At 41.4% G+C, this 25,659-nt stretch overlaps 1 protein-coding gene across 2 annotated transcripts in view; it reads left to right on the forward strand.

Moving 5' to 3' along the window:
- The window catches only part of scin (scinderin), a 117,069-nt gene that overhangs the window by 34,318 nt on the left and 57,092 nt on the right, over positions 1-25,659 (forward strand). Inside the window, exons 1-4 of one of the 2 annotated variants that reach the window (XM_048556199.2) lie at positions 545-673; positions 755-904; positions 20,111-20,206; positions 21,575-21,707. In XM_048556199.2, coding sequence (XP_048412156.1) covers positions 671-673; positions 755-904; positions 20,111-20,206; positions 21,575-21,707 — 382 coding nt within the window. In that variant the 5' untranslated portion in view covers positions 545-670. Of the gene's footprint in view, positions 1-544; positions 674-754; positions 905-20,110; positions 20,207-21,574; positions 21,708-25,659 lie in introns of those variants that run through there. The other variant, XM_048556190.2, reaches the window with a different exon arrangement.

The following is a 25,659-nucleotide window of genomic DNA, read 5'->3' on the forward strand; positions in this document are numbered from 1 at the left end:
GGCATTACTTTGCATTCAAACTAGCTGACCAACCCAACTGAGCTAACTGAACTCCTGTCCCAGCATAAAACTAAGAGTACAAGTGAAAGAGAAATGACTTTTTTTTGCCTTGCTTGTATGAGTGTAAACTAATTGTAGAAGTCCTTTTGTAAATGTATTATTCCATGCAATTTATTCATATAAACATATTCTTGTAAAATTACATCTTATTATCTCATTTCATTCTGTCATATAAATCTCACTGAATAATATTGCCTTAGTGATGGCAATTGATTTGTATTTATTTAGACATCCAATTTACCCTTTGACTAGTTGCCATGATGTGACTCATAGATTTGCATAATTGTACATAATGCCACAGACTTGACAGACCAGGAAGCTGTGTGCATAATTTTGTCAAACAGATTGTGTATCAGCTTGTAAATCCTCCCAATACGTGCCAATGGCAAGCATCAAGAGTGGGAGTGAAACCTGGTCAGCCATGTGTTGGAGAGAAATTGGAGACTATCCACATTTATAGCTCCGACCCACAACCCTCTTCACGAAATCAAATCTATGTGACTCCATAAATTAAATTATTCAAATAACCAGGAGCCTGCCCGAACCTTTGTTGTTCATGTACTGTTGAGTGCAGCAAACGATGGAATTTGCAATAGTTTGAGCAATTCTGATGGCAAGTGCAGCATTTATTGAAGTAACTGAGATGACAGTCTTCAAAAACATTAACTTAATATTTTTACAATCTGCTCAACAGATTATTTATCAGTGGTGTGGCTCCAAGTCCAATAAATATGAGCGTATAAAAGCCGCCCATGTCGCTGCCGGCATTCGGGACAATGAAAGAAATGGAAGAGCACAACTTATTGTGGTTGATGAAGATCAGGAGCCAAGTGATATCATTAAGGTGAGGGTTTTATTGTTGATTACATGAATTGGCTTTTCAGTTTTATAACAATGCAATTTCGAATGAAAGTTATTATTGGAACCCCCATATGCCTATGTGTTTCATTCCAGGGTGATAGCAACAGGTTTAGCAACAGCTTTCTATCATGAACACTTGCTGCTAACTTTGCAGAACTTGAATACATGAGTGAACAGTTTACCAACCTAACTATCCAGTCACTGGATAGTTGGAGATTACTTTGATGTCTGAATGTAATGATCATGTGTAAATTGCCTGGAAATTTTAACCTGTGATGCTCAATCTTGTGGTTAAACTTATTGATCCCAGACTCCAGAAATGTCTCCAACTTTGAGTTAATGTCAGAGACTTCCAAGTATTCTTACTCATTTACCTGGATAGTTTTCCCAAAAATGTTAGACTGATTGAAACCAATTATAGTTCCTAGATTCTTCAAGACAACTACACATGCCCCTAATATTCATCCTGCCTCCTCGGACCCTCTGACTATTTCTCGACCCTCCGCCAACCATGCTGACTCAAGATTCCAACCCAAACAGTCTCACTATCCTACCCACCCTCACCCAGTCCAATTGGCATGTTGCCACCCTTCCATCCAGCCATCCTTGCCAGCTGGCACCTTACTTCTTGCCTATTGACTCACCATACTCAGACAACTCCACATTCATTCATACATTCACACAAACATAGAGAGAATTCTGTGACAGTTATGTTTTATGAATTGCAATACAGCAAGCCATCCAACAAAAAGGGGAGGCCCAATGCCATTCTCTGGATTGCTCCCTGTGAGAATTTCTTTATTAAGTGGGCTCTGAAAGATCCTCCATTGAAAGATACAAGGAAGGTAAAATGACATTTTATTTTTGTCTGACTACCATCAAAAATAGGATTTCTGATCCTGCTCAGAGTTCTGGACTAATTGCTGTAACTCCAACAGAATGTCCTTGAGGACAAAAAGGTTCAACTGAAAGTAATGTTAATATGAATTAATTTTTGAAAAAGAAGACAAATCATGGAGCAGTTTGTCTTTAAATAGCGATCAGTCTGTGAGCTTGCATGAAATTTGAAACAGTATTCAGAACAAAGCCACAGGCATTAGTGGTTAATATTTGATCTATGTGTAAAGAAGCTTGAGCAGGATAAGCTGAAATTTTGTTTAACAAAGGCTAGTAGAATTACCAGTTTGTATGTCGTTATCACGATATGATTAGAATTAAACAAACAGAACATTGGATCAAACTGGTATTATTGAGTGACAGTGATGCATTGAAACAATGTTGATTCAACATGGGAAAGAGGAAATGTCAGTACAAAATACTATACCATGTAGTCCATCAGTAGCAAACTTTTAAGGCTTAAGGATATAAGAATGCATTTCAATCAATGACAAATTAATGATGCTGTTTGAGTTAAACAGGGTGAAATTTCCCATGCCACATCATGTACTAAAGTCAATGGTTTAAAAGAAAATTGGCAGAGTATGTAATGGGCAGCTTATTCACTACTCATCTCGTGCAATAGCCCAAATCAATTTCATTTCCAAAGAGTGTTGTATTTCATGAAGGCGCAAGAAAAACTGAGAAGAGATGTTCTGAAAAAATATTGTTCATGGAGATGAAATTAGAAGCAGTCCACAATCCACATATGAATAAAGTTTGTATTTAAAAATGTTTGCCTCAATTTTGTAAAGATGAATTTAACTACCTAATTTGTGGCATTCGTAACATAACGTGCTTCTGAAATAAATAGAGCAGGTCAGGCCCAAGTTTCGTCACTCTCCTATGCTCTGATAGCCAATCACAGCTAGTATTATTAAGGTGGGAAAATAAGCCGTAATTCCTCCTTACAGTTTATAATTAAAGGATATGGTAATGATGTATGATATTAGCATGTGAACATATTAATGAGCTCCAGTAACTATTTTACTTGTCGTTATTACTGTTAGTGGCTTGATTTTAAAAAAGACAAAAGAAAAAAGGCAAAGGAATTTGGTGCAAGTATTTTCTTCAGGTTAAGTACATCTGCTTCTTGCATTGGTCATGAGAAACAAGTTCTAGGGTAAAGAAGAAGGACAGTTGCTTCGTGCTTTGTCCTAGCACAGCCTCTGTTAAAATTCACAAAAGAAGATGTGGCTGCAGGAATGGAGATTTGTGGTAAAATGTATGTTCTGAAACCAGAAAGCCTGATAAATGATCATCAGATATGATTCATTTCTGTCAGTAGCATCCTCACTGACAACAAGTTTCCATGTAACCCAGTTGTTAAATATAAATTGTATTTACGTACCTTCTTCAAGTTTTTCCAACTCACCATTGGTCCTAACTTCAAGCTCTATTCTCACCACTAATTCCACTGCTGCCACTGCCCCAGTCTCAATGCTGCTTGGCCTGCTGCATTCATCCAGCTCCACACTTTGTTATCTCGGATTCTCTAGCATCTGCAGTTCCTATTATCTCAACAACAAAAACAAAGTCGCTGGAAAAGCTCAGCAGGTCTGGCGGCATCTGTGAAGGAGAAAACAGAGTTAACGTTTTGGCTGTGGTGACCCTTCCTCAGTTCTGATGCTGCCAGACCTGCTGAGCTTTTCCAGCAACTTTGTTTTTGTTGTTGAGACTGTTAACATTCTCCTCTTATTCAATCCTGTTCTGAACTTTTGATCATTTGTATATGCAATAAATGTTTAAGGGTCAATTTAATGTTTCCTATTAATCTTTTATCGTAAATTATTGTAAGACAGCCATTTGCTTACTTCATTTCATTAATGATTGGATACAGAGCTGTGTGCCTCTGACGTGTTACACTTTTATACCAGTAAATCTTGTCAACTTATTGTGGGTGGTATTAACTAATTTATTTAGTTAGTAATCCAAAAATGCATCAAATGTTTTCAAGTGACAATGCAATTATTTTGTTCCTTCTGCAAAGAAAATACTAGTAGAGAAAATTCTCCTGTTTCTGTCACTTGCCTTTAAGACAATGCTTTTCAAATGCCAAATTACAGGCAATTAAAATATGCTAATAGTGCCTAAGCTAGCTTTGCCAAATGCCTTTAAAAGTGACTGACAAATTTGCTCATCAGTCTCCATCTCATTACTGGGAATGCTGTGAAAAATGCTCCCTACATTCTGACAAATCCTCATTTTGCCTTCGACTCAAGCCAAACCATTTCAGTCTACAAACCGTCCAATACATGCTTTCTACTTATAACTGTACCACCATCTTAATCAATAGTGTCACCTCTCCCTTTTCTGCTTTTGGTCTTGAATACTCAGTAACCAGGAATGTGCAGCCATGCCATAATTCCAGGTAGTAATTTGTACTTGCAGCTCAGGGTAGATTGAATTGTTTTGAATAGCGATACGTCTTAAAATAATGTAAGGTCCAAATTCAGAAAACCTAACATAAGAGTTGGATTTCTGCACCTTTTGAAACCATCTGCTGGCCAACCCTGGCAAACATGTTGGTGACTGTTCCACAACTACTCCCTATGATTTTCACAGCATCTGTAGTTTCCCAGCTCACCATCCTGGGGCAAAAAAAATACTGCCCATGGAACTTGTTTGCCAGTTTCAAAACATGCTGAATGTCTTTGATGAAGGAGGTAAATTCACATCGGGAACAATGATCCATACGGTGCTATGTTCGCAACCTCACCTTTCATTGTCACCAATCACTTCCACCAAGTTGTCATCTGCCCTTCCTCATTCTACCGTTGGCATTCAGACATCTTAGTAGAAGCCTTTTTGTATTGCCTGTACTTTAAAGAAAGGCTTTGCAGAGTGATATCATCTGCTGCAGCATGACCTGTAAATAACCAGCAACATTATTGAACCCGTGGACATGTGTTACGTGTTTGTTCTGCTGAATCATCCCACACTGTCATGAGTGGCATATGTTAATTAGCAATTCATAAGTGAAGCAATCATTTTCAGTAAAACAATATTTGGGCAGAGAATGGAGCAAATCTGGGTGATAATTTTCAAGAGTGTGCACTTAAACACAACCCCGATTGTAAAGGCAGGTCTATCATCTCTTCTTAAGGAGTCATCAAATGAGGCCAAAAGGTTAGAATTTAGTAACAAGAAGGGGCTGGTCACTCTGTTGGGACTGTATTATAGAGCCCAAATAGTCAGTGGTCAATAAAAGAGCAGAGAGATTGTAAAAACCTGTAGGAACAATAGAGAATTTTGGTTGGAGATTCTAATTGCCCCTGTATTGACTGGGCCACCCCGAGTGTAAAAGGCCTGGACGGGGTGGAATTTGTCAAGTGTGTCCAAGAAGGTTTCCTAAATAAATACGTAGATGGCCCTCCATACTGGACCTCCTCTTAGAAAATATGTTTGGGCAAGTGACTGAAGTGTCAGTTGGAAAACAGTTTGGGTCCAGTGACCATAACCCTTAGTTTTAATATAGCTATGGAAACATATAGGACAGGTCTACAGGTTAAGGTGCTGAACTGGAGCCGGGGCAATTTTGGGGCCATTAGGTAGAATCATTAGAGTTTGATTGGGTTCATCTGTTTGAAGAAAAAGGAATGACTGGCAATGGATGGCTTTTAAAAGTGCCATATCAGAGTCCAGGGATGGTATGTCCCTGTTAGGGTGAAGGGAAAGGCTGCCAAGTTTAGGGATCCCTGGATGACAGGGGATATGGAGGCTCCAGTCAGGAAAATGAAGAAGGCATACATTGGGTTTAAGCTATCAGGCTGAAGTGAACACCTAGATGACACTAAAACCTGTAGGTGCACGCTCAACAGGAACTCAGAAGAGCAAAAAGAGGGTCGAGATGGATCTAGCAGATAAGGTTAAGCATAAGCCCAAGAGGTTCTGTAGCTATATTAGGAGTAATGGTGTGGCTAGGGAGAGAAAAGATTCCCAAAAAGATCAGCATGGCTGTCTATGTGTGGAGCCACAGGAGATGGGGGAGATTTTTAATGAATATTTCTCCTCAGTGAGAATCATGGATGCTAAGTAAATAAGGGAAACTAGTGGGGATGCTTTGGACCACATACATATTACGAGAGAGGAGGTGTTAGCAGCCTTAAAGCACATTATGTTGGATAACTCCCCTGGGCTGATCAAGTCCATCCTTGGATATTGTGGGAGGCTAGGGAAGAAATTGCAGGGGCCCTTGCGAGATTTTTGCTTCATATTTAGCCACTGGTGAAATTCCAGAAGATTGGAAGGTAGCTAATGTTGTTCCATCGTTTAAGGAAGGTAGCAAAGACAAGCCAGGGAACCACAGGCCAGTGACACTGACATCAGTGGTAGGCAAGTTATTGGAGGGCATACTGAGGCATAGGATCAAACAACATTTGTATAGTCAAGGTCAGATTAGAGATAATCAAAATGGATTTGTATGCGGGAAGTCATGTCTGACAAATCTTTCAGAGTCTTCTGAAGAGGTAACCAAGAGAATAGATGAGAGTAGGGCAGTGGATGTGGTCTCTACAGACTTTGGTAAGGCCTTTAACAAGGTCCCACATGGCAGGCTAGTCATGAATGTTAAGTCACGTGGGACCCATGGAGAGCTAGCTAACTGGATTCGAAATTGGCTTGATAGTAGGAAGCAGAGAATGATGGTTGAAGGTTGTTTGTCAGACTGGAGGCCTGTGACTAGTGATGTGCCATAGGGGTCGGTGCTGGAGCCTTTGTTATTTGTTATTTACAAAAATGATCTGGATGTGAATACACAAGGCATAATTAGCATGCTGGCCTTCATCGATTGACGCATTAAGTATAAGAGTTGGGATGTTATGTCAAAGTGGTATAAGTCATTGGTGAGGCCACATTTGGAGTATTTTGTACAGTTTTGGCCACCCTGTTTTAGGAAAGACATAGTTAAACTAGAAAGAGTGCAAAGAAAATTTACAAGGATGTTGCTAGGACTAGTAGGCCTGAGTTATAAGGAGAGGTTAGTCAGGGTAGGACTTTACTACTTGGAAGGTAAGGGTGACCTTATTGAGGTGTATAAAGTCATGAGGGGCATAGATAGGATGAATGCATATAGTCTTTTTCCCAGGGAAGGAGAATTGAAAACTCAAGGGCATAGGTTTAAGGTGAGAGGGGATAAATTTACGAAGGAGCTAAGAGGAAACTTCTTCACACAGAGAGTGGTGCATATATGGAATGGGCTGCAGGAAAAATTGGTTGAGACAGGTACAATAGCAAACTTTAAAAGCCATTTGGATAGGTGTATGGACAAAATGGGTTTCGAGGGATATGGACCAAAGGCAGGCAATTGGAACTTGCTGAGTGGGCACCATGATCAGCATTGACCAGTTTGGGCCGAAAGGCCTGTTTCCATGTTATGTTGCTTTATGACTCTTTCTGAAGATAATTGACCTTGATGTACATGGATATGGTATCCTGAAGTACCACATGGGGATATTTTCCACCTTGTACAATAGTAGCTTTACTTTACCAGACATCTAACAATGGGATTAGTTATTGTATCACAATGTAATGTTGTCAAATACTTCATTTTGTGTTTCCTCATTGCTTTCCTATTGCTCATGCTACTTGTGTTATCAAAAGCTCGATTAACATTTAAAATCCAATTTTGGATTTTTATAAAGGCTGACAGAATATTTGATCCCATACAGTCTTTCATCTATAAACACTCATATATTCTTTTAAATATAACCATTTTCAAGGGTGTCTTCTAAGCGTATTGGAAAAAGCAAAGCAAAAGGAAGAGGGATTAAGGAGAGAGATTAAGCAGAAGCACAGACTATGACTTGGATTTTTGCCCATAAGTCACATGTAGATACAGGAGAATTCCCAATTCCATGAAATCTAAAAATGGCTGACTGTTCAGCAGATTTCCATGCAGAGTGGGCAAACTCCATTAGAGTCGTGATCCTGCACCAAGATGCTGGACACAAAGGTGGGCTGTGCAAAGGCCTGCCTTTGTGTATCAGCATTGTATTTCAGTTTTAAACACAAAAAAATAGAACACACAATAGATTTCTCCAGCAGTCACCTTCATATCCCCTCTCACCTGTCAAACTCCTTATGCTCCATTCTGTATTGATATCCCATTACCTGACAAACATCCATGCCAGCTCATGCCCTGTACAAACTACCTGTGGTTCTTCATATCTGCATGTCAAGGTATGCCTGTCTACCCGCCTCTTACAGCCCTCTGTAGCCCCGTGCCAACTGAGTGCAAGCCCATGCTTCCCCACACACCACCCTTTGCCCATAAACCTACTATGCTGAATTATCTAGATACCATTATGTACAGATCACAAGATCAAAGATGACATGGAACTTTAGTTACCTGTTTCAGAATTCATTATATTGAAAAATGTAATTCATGATAACCAGTTTATTGCATTTAATTCTTCCAATTACATAACGCCTCAGAGCAACAAACATTTTATTCAAGTGTACATTTCCCTAATATGACCAAGGTTTGGAATGCATTTAACTACTTCAAATTGTAGGATTAAATATAACCAGTAATCTTTCTGGTCTTTCCACACTGAAATTACAAGCTTGAAAACCATTACGCTAATATACTTAAGTAAGGTATGATTTGTCTGGTTAGCACGCAATACAATCTTTCTCACTGTATCTCGGTACATGTAACGATAATAAATCAAATCAAAAGTGTATTGTCACTTGGAGCTGCCAATCACAGTGGGAAGTGGCAGGCACCCTCCTCTGGTGATGGTTATGAAATTATTCATACAACAATATCTACGAGTGGAAACGCTGAAGCTTCTCTTAACAGAGCGAAATGGCAAGAACTGTTTTTGTTTTAAACACCGCTCTGGCAAATTCCGACTCAACACCATTTCGACCTTACAAAAATGGAAAATGCTCTGTTTGGTGGCAGAACATGCATTTTTCGGCACATATCCTTTTTCAACATAATGGGCAGTCTCTGCATTAAGGTGAAAATCCTACCCTATGATTACACTGAACAGATCTTTGTTGTCAGAATGCTGTCAGCAATGCACTGGCTGAAATCTTCAGCAAAACTAACACATTAATGTGGCAAGTTACACTTCCCAATTGGAAATCAGTGGGAAATATATGCCATCAAAACACTACTTTTAGAGGAGTGAATGCAAACATATTGAGTAATTATTTGCCTTTTTTTTATTAAACCTATACATTAATTATAAATCAGAAATGAACTAGGCTTTAATACCACAAAAAAGACTGTCAATTCTTGCTTATCATGTATTTTTCTCCAAACTGCTTTATCCTGTTAAAATGTATCCAGAAATAATAATACAATGACGAAAGTACAGACTACATATTTGCAGCAATTAGTTCTGAAGCTTTTTAAGGTAACTCATTAATAAATGTGAAAAGCAGCTTTAATTTTACGTTATTAATGCCCACAGCGAAAAAGGACTGTCAAAGTGGCTAATGATGCAATTAAATTCATGCTTTATTATCGATGATAATAAGGTGTACAGCTGGATGAACACAGCAGGCCAAGCAGCATCAGCAGGGCAGGAAGGCTGATGTTTCAAGCTAAGGTCCTTCTTCAGAAATGGGGGAGGAGAAGAGGGTTCTGAAATAAATAGGGAGAGAGGGGGAAGTGGTTAGAAAATGGATAGAGGAGAAGATAGGTGGAGAGGAGACAGACCGGTCAAAGAGGCGGGGATGGAGCCAGTAAAGGTGCGTGTAGGTGGGGGAGGTAGGGAGGAGATAGGTCAGTCCAGGGAGGACGAACAGGGCAAGGGGTCGGGATGAGGTGAGTAAGTAGGAGATGTGGTGGGGCTTGAAGTGGGAGGAGGGGACAGGTGGGAGGAAGAAAAGGTGAGGGAGGCTGGGCTGGTTTTGGGATGTGGTAGGGGGAGGGGAGAATTTGAAGCTTGTGAAATCCACATTTATACCATTGGGCTGCAGGGTTCCCAAGCGGAATATGAGCTGCTGTTCCTGCAACCTTCGTGTAACATCGTTGTGGCATTGCAGGAGGCCCAGAATGGACATGTCGTCTGCTAAATGGGAGGGGGAGTTGAAATGGTTTGCGACTGGGAGGTGCAGTTGTTTATTGCGAACCGAGTGTAGGTGTTCTGCAAAGCGGTCCCCAAGCCTCTGCTTGGTTTCCCCGATGTAGAGGAGGCCACAACAGGAACAGCGGATGCAGTGCACCACGTTAGCAGATATTCAGGTGAACATCTGCTTGATGTGGAAAGTCTTCTTGAGGCCTGGGATGGGGGTGAGGGAGGATGTATAAGGGCAGGTGTAGCACTTACTGCGGTTGCAGGGGAACTGCTAGGGGTGGTGGGGCTGGAGGGGAGTGTGGAGTGAACAAGGCAGTCACAGAGAGAGTAGTCCTTCCGGAAGGCAGACAAGGGTAGGGAGGGAAAAATGTCTTTGGTGTTTGGGTTGGATTGCAGATGGCGGAAGTGTCGAAGGATAGTGCGTTGGATTGGGGGTTGGTGTGGTGGTACATGAGGACGAGGGGGATTCTGTTTGGGTTGTTATTGCGGGGAGGGGGTTTTAAGGATGAGTTGTGGAAAACGCAGGAGACACGGTCGAGGGTGTTCTTGACCACTGAGGGGGGCAAGTTGTGGTCTTCGAAAAGTGAGGACGTCTGAGATGTATGGGAGTGGAATGTCTTATCCTGGGAGCAGATGCGGCAGAAGTTGAAGGAATTGGGAATAGAGGATGGCATTTTTGCAGGAAGATGCGTGGGAGGAGGTGTATTCCACGGTGCTGTGGGAGTCAGTGGGCTTGAAATGGATATTGGTTTCTAGGTGGTTGTTAGAGATAGAGACAGAGAGGTTCAGGAAGGAGAGAGAGGTATTACAGATGGTACAGGTGAACTTAAGGTTGGGGTGTAAGGTGTTGGTGAAGTGGATGAACTGTTCGAGCTCCTTGTGGGAGAATGAGGCGGCACCGATACATTCATCAATGTAATAGAGGAAGAGGTGGGATTTAGGGCTAGTGTAGACACGGAAGAGGGATTGTTCCACGTAACCAACAAAGAGACAGGCATAGCTTGGGCCCATGTGGGTACAAATGGCCACCCCCTTTGTCTGTAGGGAGTGGGAGGAACTGAATGAGAAGTTTTTGAGGAAATATGACTTCGGGACTGACATACCCATGTTTGTTCATTTTAACCAAAAACATGAGTAAAAGTACTGTTATGTTAGCCAAAAACAAGCGTGGATAGAGTGCGGCAAATTGTGAAATTCTGGAAAGAAAATTCTGCGAAGCATTGAACATCATGAGCTACATTGGTGTGTTTCTCTTCTTCAAAAAAAAAGACTTTAAATCAAGTACAGAAATAGCAATAGAGAGCATTTCTTAGAATTACACATCTGGTAACTAGGCAACGATGTTCTCTGAGGATTGCGAAGTTGGCAGTAGTTAATTTATTAACTCTACTAACGCAAAGACAACTATACTCCTAAACAGAGATAGTAGGAACTGCAGATGCTGGAGAATCTGCGTTTCAGCCTCTTCTGAAGAAGAGTGTAGGCCCGAAACGTCAGCTTTCCTGCTCCTCTGATGCTGTTTGGCCTGCTGTGTTCATCCAGCTCCACACCTTGTTATCTCATACTTCTGAACATTTTTGATTACTTTTTGACATTTGAACAGTCTCACGTCTCCATGCCAATTATTTCTGTCCTTATTACTGCCAATTTCCTAATGAAAGGCATTCTCCCACTTGATGTGCTTGGAAGAAGAGGAGGATATATCAAAGAAAGACAGGCAGGTTACTTGGCATATCTTCAACAGAAAATTAATGTTGGTAGACACTCCTCTACACATAAGGAATGTAGAACAGGATAACTGATAGAATTATCAAGATATTATGAAGTCTCTAGGATACTGTGATTGAGGTGTTGATGATGATGGTGAATGAAAGGAGGCATGCAGGGTAAGCAGTGTCACTCAGTTAGTCTCAATCATGAGAGATATTCAGAATCTTAAGGCTGCAACAGTGACATGAAGAAGCCCGGAGTCGGGTCCACTATAAGAACACTGATAGCTGTCACCGAACTGGAATATTCAGTCATCATAAGGATCAATTCAGTTTCACAAAGGCATTTACCTCCTTGCAGTCATCTATGAAGCACAACTGCCACTTCTGCAGCTGCTGTGAAAGAGATCAGATAATGTTCATCTTGTTCAGCTTCATGCTTCTAATCTGATATCCCTCCTCCTTCATTTTTGTTTGCCCACATTTTAATCCCCTGCTTCCTCACTCCAAGCAAAGGTTGATAATGAATTATAATGTTAATTGTTCTTGCCTCTAAGTTCCCAAAAAAAAGTCGATACGACAAAGGCAACGGGGCCTGACAGCATTAGTACTGAAGATTTGTGCTCCGGAATGTGCCGCATTTTTAGCCAAGCTGTTCCAATACAGCCACAACATTAGCATGTGCCTGGCAATGTGAAAGGTTAGATAGATATGTCCAGTTTACAAAAAGTTGAATAAATCCAACCTGGCAAGTTGCTAAACGATCTGTGTGCTCTCAGTCATCAAATTGAGGAAGTCATTGGCAGTATTAAGAAACAACATGTTCCTGATTTCCTTGCAGCCTGGGTCCAAACACAGACAAAAGAACTGAACTGCAGAGATGGGGTAAAGAATAATTGCCCTTGACTTTGAAGCCACATTTGGAATGTGACATCAAGGAGCTCAAGCAGGACTAGAATCAGGGAGGAAGCTCTGTGCTGACTGAAGTTATACTGAGTACGAAAGGAGGTGGTTGTGGTTGTCAGAGGTCAGTCATCTCAGTTGAAAGACATCACTGCAGGGTACTATCCTAGGCCCATCCTCTTCAGCTACTTCATCAATGACCTTCCCTCCGTCATAAGGTCAGAGGTGGGGATGTTCAACGGTTGCACAATGTTTTGTGCCATTCAAAATGCCTCAGATACTGAAGCAGCCCATGTCCAAATAAGCAAGATCTGGACAACATCTAGGCTCGGACAGATAAATTGAAAGTAGAATGCATACCACACAAGAGACAGGCAGTGTCCATCTGCCACAAGTGAGCATCTTCTCTTGATGTTCAATGGCATTACAATTGCTGAAATCCCAACGTCCTAACTACTAACAAACTGGTGGTTATCATTAGTCCACTTCAGTTTCTGTAAATAATACAAATATTTTCACTGCAAATGTAGGTCAGAGAATGCTATAGCAAATAATGCACCGCTGGTCTCCCCAAAGCCAGCCCACCATGTACAGGGCAAAAGTCCGGCGTATAATGTAATACTTCCCACTTGCTTGGCTGAGAGCTCTTCTTAAAAAAAATCCAAGCAGCTTGACAGTACCCAGGACAAAACAACACGTTTGATTGGCACTATCAGCTTTTGCCCCTTTCACTGTGGGCATACAGTGGCAGCAGTGTGACCAATCTACAAAATGTATTACAGTGACTCACCAAGGTCCTCAGATAGCAACTTCCAGACCCACAACTTCTGTCACCTAGAAGATACGTTGCCTTGTATTTTATCCTGCTGTTACATGGACATTTGAGGTCAATGCATTGCTACAGCATCCAACACAGAGCATTAATACATCCAACATATGTGACATTCATTCCCTTCCACCACCTATGTGCAACAGCAGCAGTGTTCACTGTCTACAAGATAAACTGCAGGAACTCATGAAGGTGCCTCTGACAGTACCTTCCAAACCCTTGGCCTCTACCACCCAGATGGACAGAGGCAGGACATGAAGGGAGAACATCATCATCTTCAAAATCCACTCCAAACCACATTCCAATGTTACTTGCAAAATATCACAGTTCCTTCACTGTCACTGAGTCAAATCCCTGGAACTTCCTTGCTAGCATCTCTCAGGATGTTTCTACACCAGAAGGGCTTCAGCAGTTCAAGAAGGTATTTCACCAGCAACTCCTCCAGGGCATTTGGGAATGGGTAGTAAATGTTTGCCTATCCAGTGATAGGCCTGCTTTTTTGGAAGAAAAGAAGAAAAATATCTGTTCAGCAGTCAATCATCCTACATGTCTGACTCATGACAGTGAAGGTAACTACTTTTCAAGACATTTTTCTCATAATGATTTTCAAGCGATCTTCATTGTCAACTTTGCTTTTCAGACAGCCATTACTATAAATGATTCTTTTAGGTTTCATTAACTTTCAGTCTGCTCTTTTATTGTTGTGCAGAGAATAAAGTTGTACATGAATAATTAGTAACTTTAGAACCTGATTCCATCCTTCGACATTTAATACCACCCTTCACCAGGTCTATTTATGACATGGGTCGCTTTTAGCACAGTCACCCACTCCCACATCATCCTTGGCCCATTATCACATTATATGGGTTCCATTCAGCACAGCTAGCCCATTATCTCACTCCTAGCTCGTAATATCACATATTCAGCTTTTCTTCGGTCCTGGCTCGCTATCTATCATCTCCTTGTTTACTGACCCCTTTTATATCTCTCCATCTCTCTCTCTCTCTCTCTCTCTCTCTCTCTCTCCCCCTCTCTGGGCTCTGTCTCTACTGAACAGCTCTCCTCTCTCCCCTCCCTCCCCCGTACTTTGGCTTCAGTATATATACCACATTTTCCTAGCTGCTAACATTTCTGATCAAGAGTCACGAGACTCAAAACATTAACTCTGCTTTCTCCCCACAGATGCTGCCAGACCTGTTAAATTTCAATTGCAGTTTCTGTTTTTGTACATTGGTAATGGGTGAATATCAGTTGTTGCTCTTCTGAATATGGGTTTTGTGTTTTGAATGCTTCCACATCGAATGTGCATATGTGCTTTATTGTTATGTGTCACTTCTCCACCTCATCTCTCCATTAGAGGAAGTAGTACTGGTGAGTGGCCATAGATCCCACAAGAAGGTTTTAGATATTCCAGAAAATCTGATGCATTATTAGTCATGAGCTATGTTTGGACCTCGTATGTAAAAGGTGTCATTGTGCAATTGTTATAGACTCCTCATGGGGCACACAACGAGACAGAAACATCATTGGTATCTGAATCAATCAGTTGTTCCCATATAGTCCCTTTTGATATAGTGTGTCTCATTATGATGTGTGGAATTCCCTGCAATATCCATGAGTTTATAGTGGTGTCTGTGCTTGTGTGCTTAGGGGCATTGGTTCTTTATTAGGTCCTTGTTCTATAACCCCCCCACCTGTAACTGCACCCTAGGAGATCTGGAACTAGCCATGAATGCAACTTGTAGCTTACAGCTAAAGCCTCCTTAACAGGTGATCTTTTAATGTTGGACACTATTATCGTGCCTAAAAAGTCCACACTAAAATCTCCACTGCATGTTATCACTATAGTGCAGGTAACACTTAACATCATTCACATAGGAGATAACAGCAGATATGACTATTAGATATTTCAAAATTACTCAGGCCACAAATTTACCAAGTTATTATGCAATATGTAAATTATTGCTTCCTCATCTGCAATAAGTTCCCTAAATGTCTCATTCTTCCATCATTTGTCACATGCCATTGCTTTCTGTTATGTTCCAAATTTAATTTAAAATTGGGAAATGTGTAAAATGGTGATGGGCATAACTAACATAGCTTAAAGGATTCCAATCTGCTCGCTTATAATGAATTACTTTCAAAGCATTTGTGAACATTTCTATATTCTTATGCCATTTTTACACATATCTTTTAACAAAAAAGGAGTTTGCTTAGTTTGTTAGAAATTCACTGGTTGATTAGCAAGCATACTGCTGTCTGCACTAATATTTATAACTTGATTTAGGGCCCTTTATTCAGTCTCACACTTTTTGGCAGACTCTCAGCAAGGTACTTTGTAAGCTAAGCCTAATAAAGATAGATATGATTGATGACAATTCACCAACAATCATTCACACTGTGTTAGTTATTTTAAAAATCACACATACAAACACCTGTGATAGAAACTGGAAACATTAAACAGAAAATTCTAGAAGTGCACTGCATATCTGTCAACATCCGTGAATGATAAAGAAAATCAAAGTTTTAGGTGTCACCTATCATCAGCATAGAAAAATAGGTAAATGATGAGAATTTTTTTAAAAAATGTATGGGAAGTGACAAGGAGTTAGTTTATAGTGTTTGGTCAAAATAAAGATTATGTAGTTTCAAAACTGTAAAAATCAAATATGAATCAACTGATCCTTTTATACCAATGAGGAATCACTCTAAGAGTTATCCCATGATGGTGTTTAACCACACAGGCCCACCTGAATGGTTGTTTAAAAACTAGATCATAGGAATCTTAGAAAAAACATTTCATTTCTAGTATCAGAGAAATGTTGAAAAAGAAAATTGTGATCTAATTTATTTTCATAAAGAATAGTTCACAAGTGAAGAACAATTTACGCTGAACTTTTCATTGAATTTTCTTTGCCAGGAAGAATATTCACCACACTATTTTTTCATCTCATTGAAAACATGTGATGAATGGAGTATTCCCTCAGAACAATAGGAAGAGGCTGCATGTGGTGTTTTTGCTGACATGGGGAGGCTGTTGCACTGGAGCAACCATGTTATTCTGGTTGTCTCAGAGACTATCTTGCTCTCATCATCTGCCATCCATGCAATAGAGGAATTTTCAGACCCATAATCAACAAGTTTGCTTCATCATAGCACATGTTCATTGGCCATCAAGTTCTCAGGTTGGATTTGAATTTGGATATTCAAGTAGGAACGTTCTCTCTGTCCAATAAAACACCATAAATCACTGAAAATGATCAGAGCAAAAGATGGTACATAGACGTATTAACACCTGAGGCAAGGTATTTTTTTCCTCTTTGTTCTCCCATTGCTGAAGATCAATATAATAGTTCTTGCACTTAAAAAAGACTTCTGTAGCAGGCATCCTTTGATGTACTTTCCTGTGTGTGTGGTCTTTTAAACCTCTGAGCCAATAACCATATAATTCTGTTATGGAATTAAGCGGATGTTGGACTTCTATTTAATTTATGTAATAAAAGTGTTATAAAACTGTTACCACCCTTGTAAAATATGTTGCTGAACAGGATGGTGTGCAGAATGTTAGTACTAAGTAATGCTCTTTAACATTATGGAGAGACATGGACTCATGTCTACATTCCCACAATAAAGGGATACCAGCAAAAATCATACCATTAGCAGGAGATTATGACAGAAGTTCATGTTCTTTTAATTGAGAAACTAAGATGGTGTGACAGCTCTCAGATCAAAAAGAAAAGTGAGCGGTTGTAAAGAATCGCTAACACAACATGAATCCAGGAAATGTTGATGAGTTGATAATCTAGATTAGTGTTTAACGGCCAAGAGATATAAGGAAAAAGTAAATGCAAAAGATAGAAAACCATTTTACAACTTGGAGCTGATTCAGAGGTGTCTGAACTTCAGTGAACTGGGGAAGAGGAATGATATGTAGGCGTTTTTAATCACTTTACAAGTAGTGAGGAAGAATGTTCTCAAGGTCCTTAACCAAGCATAAAAGGTGACAGCAGACATACATCGCTAGACTTGACTTGTCACGCAGTTAGACGGATTGTCTATCATTATGAAAATAGCAACAGACGCTTCAACCTGGAAGTCCCATCCATGGGCATCTACAATTTTCACAGGGTAAGAGTAGAAAGGAGCAGGTTCTATCTAATTTGTGCATCCATGATTCATGAAAGCAACTTCTGTGTTTATGTGCATTGCCTAAAGGTCATCTGATTTTCGCAAATTGGTTGTCAAAAACACAACTTTGTGCACCTTAGATCTGGTAGGACATGGTAGGGCTAAAGCTGCAAGAATTGTTTGGAGGTCAGATGTTCTTTCTAGATCTGGTCTTGGGACAACTGAGGGAGAGATGAGGTATTCTTGCAGAGAGGTAAGTTACCCTTTGGCAAGAAATTGTACAATTTTCTTTCTATTCATTTGTGAGATGTGGGTGTCACTGGCTGGCTAACATTTCATGCCCATTCCTAGCTGCCCTTGAGAAAGTGGTGGTGAGTTGTCTTCTTGAACCATGCAGTGCATCTGCTATAGGTTGACCCACAATGCCATTCAGGACGGAATTCCAGGATCTTGACCCAGTGAAGGAATGGAAATATATTTCCAAGTAAGGATGGTGGGTGGCTTTTTTAGATTAGATTAGATTCCCTACAGTGTGGAAACAGGCCCTTCGGCCCAACAAGTCCACTCCGCCCCTTGAAGCATCCCACCCAGACCCATCCCCCTATAACCCACACACCCCTAAACACTCTGGGCAATTTAGCATGGCCAATCCACCTAACCTGCACATCTTTGGACTGTGGGAGGAAACCGGAGCACCCGGAGGAAATCCAGACACAGGGAGAATGTGCAAACTCCGCACGGACAGTCACCCGAGCCGGGAATTGAACCCAGGTCTCTGCTGCTGTGAGGCTGCAGTGCTAACCACTGAACCACCGTGCCACCCCGGCTTGGAGGGGAACTTGGAAGTGATGTCCTTCCCATATGTCTGCTGCCCTTGTCTTTCTAGATGGAAGTGATCATGGGTTTGGAAGGTGCTGGAAAAGGGTCTTTGATAAATGTCTGCAGTGCATCTTGTAGATAGTACACACTGCTGCTACTGAGTGTCGGTGGTAGAGAGATTGTGTGCTTGTGGATGTAATGCCAATCAAGCGGGCTGCTTTGTCCTGAATGGTGTCAAGCTTCTTGAGTGTTGTTGGGGCTTCATTCACCGAGGCAAGTGGGGAGTGTTCCATCACACTCCTGACTTGTGCCTTGTAGATGGTGGGCAGGTTTTGAAGAGTCAGGAGGTGGGCTACTCGCCGCAGTATTCCTAACTTCTGGTTTGTTGTTGCAGCCACTGTGTTTATGTGGTGAGTCCAGTTGAGTTTCTGGTCAATGGTAACCCCTAGGATGTTGATGGTGGGGATTCAGTGGTGGTAACGCCATTGAATGTCAAGGGAAGGTGGTTAGATTGATTTTTATTGGTGATGGTCATAGCCTGGCATTTGTGTGGAGTGAATGTCACTTGCCACTAGTCAGCCCAAGCCTGGATATTGTCCAGATCTTGTTGTATTTGAACACGGATTGCTTCAGTATCTGAGGAAACATGAATGATGCTAAACATTGTGCAATCATCGGTGAACATCCCCAATTATGTTGGAGGGAAGGTTATTGATGAAGCCACTGAAGATGGTTGGGCTGAGAACACTACCCTAAGGAACTCCTGCAGAGATGTTCTCGAGCTGAGATGACCGACATCCAACAACGACGACCATCAGGTATGACTCCAACCACCAGAGAGTTTGCTTCAGATAATCATTGATTCCAGTTTTGCTAGGGCTCCTTGATACCACACTCAGGTGAATGCAGCCTGGATATCAAGGGCTGTCACTCTCACCGCACCTTTGGAATTCAGCTCTTTTTTCCATGTTTGAACCAAGGCTGTAATGAGAGGAGCAGAGTGGCCCTGGCGGAACCCAAACTGGGCATCACTGAGCAGATTGTTGCTGAGCAAGTGCTGCTTGATCGCACTGTTAATGACATACTTCCCTCACTTTCCTGATGACTGATGCGATGGTAATTGGCGACGTTGGATTTGTCATGCTTTTTGGTTAAAGGGCATACTTTGTGTGTATAAAAGGTGTACTGAAGCTGCTAAGTGCATTGGTCTTGTCAAGAGAACTGTCAAAGTAGCATTTAAAGGAAACTGTCAAGCTGCCAATTCAATTAAAACTCCGAATGTCAATGAACCCTGGACTATTGCACTGTGTCTGTGGACTTGTACCTCAGGGTTATAAATATGCTGCAGGACTAATTTTACAACAATTATTATATGCGTTTCTATCAGATCACAGTTTGCTTGACAGCTCCAATTGGGAATAAATTCTTGAAGTAAGACTGTTGTGGAGCCAGGAGCTGCAATGCTCCTCCTAGTTTGAAGTAACTACAAGCTGCTGCCAGCCTAGGTGCACCCCCAACCCTTCAATTTCATCCCCCAGCTGTTCAATTTCATCACCACCTTTTCCAGGACCAAGCTGCAACTGCCAACTTGTATTGGTAGATTCTTCAGATTTCTCTATCTCTCAAACTGGCCACTTGTGGGCTGTTGGCTGCCAGATGTTGTTTTATTTTTAACTAGCATTCCACCTCTCCTCTATGAGTAATACCTCAGGAAAAAGAAACCCACATCCTGTAGTTAACTTTCTTGGAACAATTATTCTGTAGATAGTCTACACTGTTCTAAATTTAGAAATTTCTTGTTAAAAATAGTGTTTCTTTCTCTCTTGTAGGTTCTTGGTCGCAAGCCAGAACTGAGTGTAGGAGATGATGATGATGAAGATCGTGTTGCAGATATATCGAACAGAAAAATGGCAAAGCTTTACATGGTATTCTACATTTAGTGCAATGCTTTTTCTTACCTTTACAATGTTTCATCAAAATGTTCCTGATCGTTATTTTGGTGAACAGCCATTTTCAAAACACATATTTCAAATGATTGCAGTGAGCAGCAAGAGAACTAGTGATTATAACATTCAACATATTAAGATCAGAAATTTCAGTCTCCCAGTGTGAGTGAATAGAGAGGAATGATTATGTAAACAGCTTAGAAGGAACTGTCAACACGGTTACCAGTAGAGATGCCAGACCACTTGATTCCACCCCTTCCTTCCCAGCCCAGAATCGTGGCAGTATTTCAGAACGAAATTCATCTTCTACATCATCACTGAACCATTGATAACGAACTGCCAGCTCATTCAACTTTCCAGTTTTCCTTTCCATGGAGGTCAGTCGATGTAAAACTGCCAAATCATTATCACTTACTTACGTTGCCACCAGAAACCAAATCATTTCCAAATTCAGTGTTTATCTGATGATAATACATTGTGATAACAAAACATAAGTGGATTACTCCTTAATTAGTTGGACATCCAACCACTTGGAATTAATTATATAATTAAATTAAATTTTAATTAATGATAGAGAAAAAATACGTTTTGAACGTGAATTTTAGTATCTGTGTGAGCAAACGTTAGTCCTGCTGACTGTTAGAGTTCAGCATGAACAGCTTTATTGAAAGTATCCAATGATTATTTTGTAGCAAGCCCATTCCTGCCTTTTTACTGAAGCACATTGTGATACAGATAGTGGGTATTATACAGGATTATAATAATGAGCTTTTTTTTAAATAGTTACTGAAAAATGGTGTACTTTGTTTACCAGCAGTGGGGGAGGTGTAACGTCTCATCGTTGGATCAGGAAACTTCCTTGATAAATAAACTATCAGCAACACTATCTTTATGGCCTCCCCTGTAATTGGAGATACCACAACATGTTTAATGAGAAAATGCATGCAATATGTGACCATGAGCTACACAACTGTGAAGATTCAGAAGTAGATTGAAGATTTGTGCTAAATTCAGTGACCTTAGCCAAATGGCAGTCTGAGTTCGGGAATTCAGATGACAAGGTTAAAAACAGTTGGGATTCCTGCTGCAGTTGTAGTCTACTGTCTCTGACTGGAAAGGTCATCAGTAGGAGTAAAATTTATGTGAAAGGTATTGCTTTCTTCTTGGATTTCCTTCACAGTTACGTAATGTATCAAGAGTCAGGGCTCACAACAGTTAATAGCCAAATTGGGCTAACACAATGAAGTATCCATGCCATAGAGTCAGAATCCTAGATAATCAGCACAGAGAGATGCCCACGTTTCTCTGTGCTGGTAGTTCTAACTTTTATACCATTTCTTCCTTCAGGTCTCAGATGCCAGTGGTTCAATGAAAGTGTCATTGGTATCAGCTGTAAACCCATTCTCATGTGACTTGCTCTTGACTGAAGAGTGTTTTATACTGGACAATGGAGCAGACAGGAAGATATTTGTTTGGAAGGGTAAGAATGTTACTGAATTAGGATCCACCTGCTGTTTTGTCTTTGTCGACTCTTGATTACTTGCATATTTCCAGTTTTTAGTTTAGAATCATTCGGCCGGATCTTTCTTTTTCTCTGGCCAAGTCCAAGTCGCACACAGTTTCCTGGAGGGATTTCTGCTGTGAGGTCCAGGGAAGATTCTCACTATATACTAGAAAACTCACAATATTGACTGCTCACCACTTCCCTCTGGCATCTGTCATGTCCAATTCCAACTCCATTTTACCAGGCACCATACCTGGAACAATTGGCCACTCAGTGAGTATCTACCAAAAGACTGGCAACCCTGATGCCTGCACCATCTTTGAAAGGCTGCTGTGAACCTGATCACATGTTGGCAATCCAGCAATGTCCCTCATCGGCAACATCATGGCACAGTAGCCATACTGCTCACTTCACATATGGCATGGCTAACAATCCTCACATATGAAACCCCAGTCTCTTGTCCTCATTGCTGTTTAACCATCACACACACTGTGCTCATCCATGTCTATATCCACTTAGACACCCTCAAAGTCAGCATGGCTCTGTTCCCGATGCCCACTGTAGACCCACATCTTGTCATTTGTCCAGGCGGCTGATATCATATACGGGCAGGTGATGAGTCAAAAACCAAAAATGAATGAGAGCTTTTATTAACAGACAGTAAATGCGAACACAAACTAAACAAATATAGGATGAAATTCACTGCTGCAATGAAAACCCAGATTTCAGTGTCAATATCATTTTGCAGGCCACCATGATCTGCTGTACCCAGTTCTCAGCTATTGGAAGGGGGTGTCAGTGAGGTTGTGTCTGATTTGTAACAGCCCAGGCAGCAGAGCTCTATCATGGACAATGTCATTTCTCCCCAATATCCTTACACTCCTCACAGTAGTGTTTTGTAATATTCAGTTTTATCAAACTGAGACTGACTCCATCCACCTCGGGCACTGTTGCAGCCATTTTTTCAGGGTACTTTGCTCTGAGCGATGGCAGGTAATATACCATCAGTATCGAATTCTACCTGGTCACCAGGTACCTCCCTCAAAACTCTCATGGCTGCTTTGACCTGCACTATGCCAACAGCAAACTTCCACCCACTTTGCACCATGTGGAGAGCCATCACATTGAACTTCACCACCAACTGGTCTCCGTGTTCCATAAACCCTGGCATTACCCATTTAATGATGCGCCCACCCTGCTCCTCTGTCTTCTCCTTGTGACAGTCACAGTGGTGGTCTCAGCACTAACACCCCCTCCCACTGGTTGCCATGCTCTTCAATGCTGTTCACATACTCCATCCCCTATTCAACCCCCTGCGGTTCCCCATCTCTGCAAGCTCCTCAACCCCAGCCCGCCCACCAACCAACCACCTTTCTTCCTCCCAGCCTTGACTGTCCCCCCTTTCTGGCAGTCATTTCCCCCACTGTCCAATTTGCACTTTTGAAAGTTTGATGATGAGCCCTGAGGACTGTATTCATCTCAGACCTGAGCAGCTGCTAGACAAGACTGAGCAGAGGCCTGGCCATTTGAACCCCAGTGGAGGGTATGTGATTCCCCAGATTGTTCATACTGACCCTACACAATGGGCTGCTGGTCAGTGCCTGAATTGTAGTTGGACAGATCTCCCCACTGTGAGCAACCCAAGTTGACAACTCAATGTAGTAAAGACCCTTGACTGTGTGCGGACTGCATTCATGACTGACCCCCGACCAATAAAGGGCCCCTCCTTGACTGGACCGGGGGCTAGTCCTGACCAAATTTCAACATCTGGTGTGCCGCTCGTCAGCATGTCCCCTCACCCACTACTGTATAGATCGCTGATGTGGAGGTCACGGAGTTGGATTAGGATCGTCAAAGTCAGAAATCACACAACATTAGGTTATAGTCCAACAGGTTTATTTAAAAACTCAAGCTTTCAGAGCTTCGCTCCTTGTTCAAGTGTTACTTAGAGTGCTAGTATCCAAAACAGAATTTATAAGTAAAAGATCAAAGGTTAACACCACTGATGAGGATGTATTAAACAAACCTAAGAGTCTGTTAAATCTTCAGTCAGTTAGAAGGTAATAATTGATTAATTATATATATGTAAATCCCTGAATTCCTTTCATCTCACTGTCCCTGTTTGGTAATTATTGCGCAGTGTCCATCCATCCATTGTCGTAGCAACTGCATGGTTTCACTAATATACCATGCCTCGGGGCATCCTTGCCTACTGCCTATGAGATAGTCAACTTTGGCCAAGTCACGAGTATCTGCCATGTATGCAGTGGGTGTGTGTTCTCACGTGTGATGGCAGTGTCCACGTCGATGATCTGACATGCCTTGCAGAAGTTGCTATGACAGGATTGTGTGATGTTGTGGTCGATGTTGTCCTGAAGGCTGGGTAGTTTGCTGCGAATAATGGTCTTTTAAGGTTTGGTGCTTGTTTAAAGATGAGAAGTGGAGGCATGGAGAAGATTTTGGCAAGGTGCTCGCCATCATTGATAATGTGTTGAAGGCTGTGAAGAACATGGTGTAGTTTCTCTGCTCCCAGAAAGTACTGGATGATGAAGGGAACCCTATCAGATGTATTCCCTGTCTGTCTTCTAAGAGGCCATTATGGTTTTTTTTGCTGTGACATGTCAGAACTGGTGATCAATGAGGAATGGAATATGCCTTACCTGGGATCTTGGGTTCATGTTGCACTACATGTGACCCCACCACGCAAAACACTCTGTCACACAAACACACACACACACACACACACACACACACATATTCTCTCTCATATACCCACTGTGTCTCAAACACTTGCACTCTCTCTCTCTCCCTCACACATTCACGCATTCTGTCATTCCCTCACAAACACACAAACACAGACACGCACACACACACATGCACGCATGAACACACACACACACACACACACACACACACACACACACACACACTCTCACACACACACACTCTCACACACACACACTCTCACACCTTCTCTCTCTGTATCTCTCACAACCACACAAGCATACACACATAAATCTATGGTGTGAATTTGCATTTGCAGATACATTCTATCTTGTTCAAAAAGCACGCAATTTATGGACAGTCAGTCAATGCGGTTTTTTAATAAATTCCTACTTTAGAAATAAAACCAGTCTGACTCTAAATCAAAGCACAAACAGATTCTAAACAAGGCCTCACACCTAACATGCATTGTCTGACCTTAAATGTCACCTCTTCTTTACACTGATAAAACCTTCATTTCTGCCAGGACTGTGAGATGAAAGGAATTTGGGGATTTACATATTCACCTTCTAACTAATTGACGATCGAACAGCATCTTAGGTTTGTTTAATATGCCCTCATCAGTGATGTCACCCTTTGCTCTTTTATTTATAAACTCTGTGTCGGATACTACTTCTCTCACTCACACCTGAGGAAGGAGCAAAGCTCTGAAAGCTTTTGTTTTCAAATAAACCTGTTGGACTATAACCTGATGTCGTGTGATTTTTGACGTTGGACAGATCCCAATAGAGCAGCAGCATGTCTATGTGTCTGTGCTAAGGAGCACCTCAGTATGGCAGTAAAGTTAGCTTTTTGGCATTGACTGAAGCACCAACATGTTAACAGGTTCAGCAAGGCAAGATAATGCAAGGCTTGGAAGTTGTAAGCATGTAGGTTGGCGCTAAGATGACAAGCAGTTGCAATGCAGTGTGCTCTAATCCTTGATCTGTTTGCTTGTTCATATGCACAAAGTCTCCCTGCTGCAGCGCGTGCATTCTATCCTGCAATACAAGTCTACCTGAGAGGCCTGCAAGTGTAATGGAGAGGTGCCATGACGGTCACCCAGTGGATGCCAATGCCCCTGCATAAGAATTAAAAGTCGCTGATGGCCATGGATCATATCCTGAGCTGCATTTTGGTCATATACAACATGCAGATTGTTAAG

The sequence above is a fragment of the Stegostoma tigrinum genome, chromosome 2 (assembly GCF_030684315.1).
Source record: "Stegostoma tigrinum isolate sSteTig4 chromosome 2, sSteTig4.hap1, whole genome shotgun sequence".
NCBI classification, from domain to species: domain Eukaryota; kingdom Metazoa; phylum Chordata; class Chondrichthyes; order Orectolobiformes; family Stegostomatidae; genus Stegostoma; species Stegostoma tigrinum.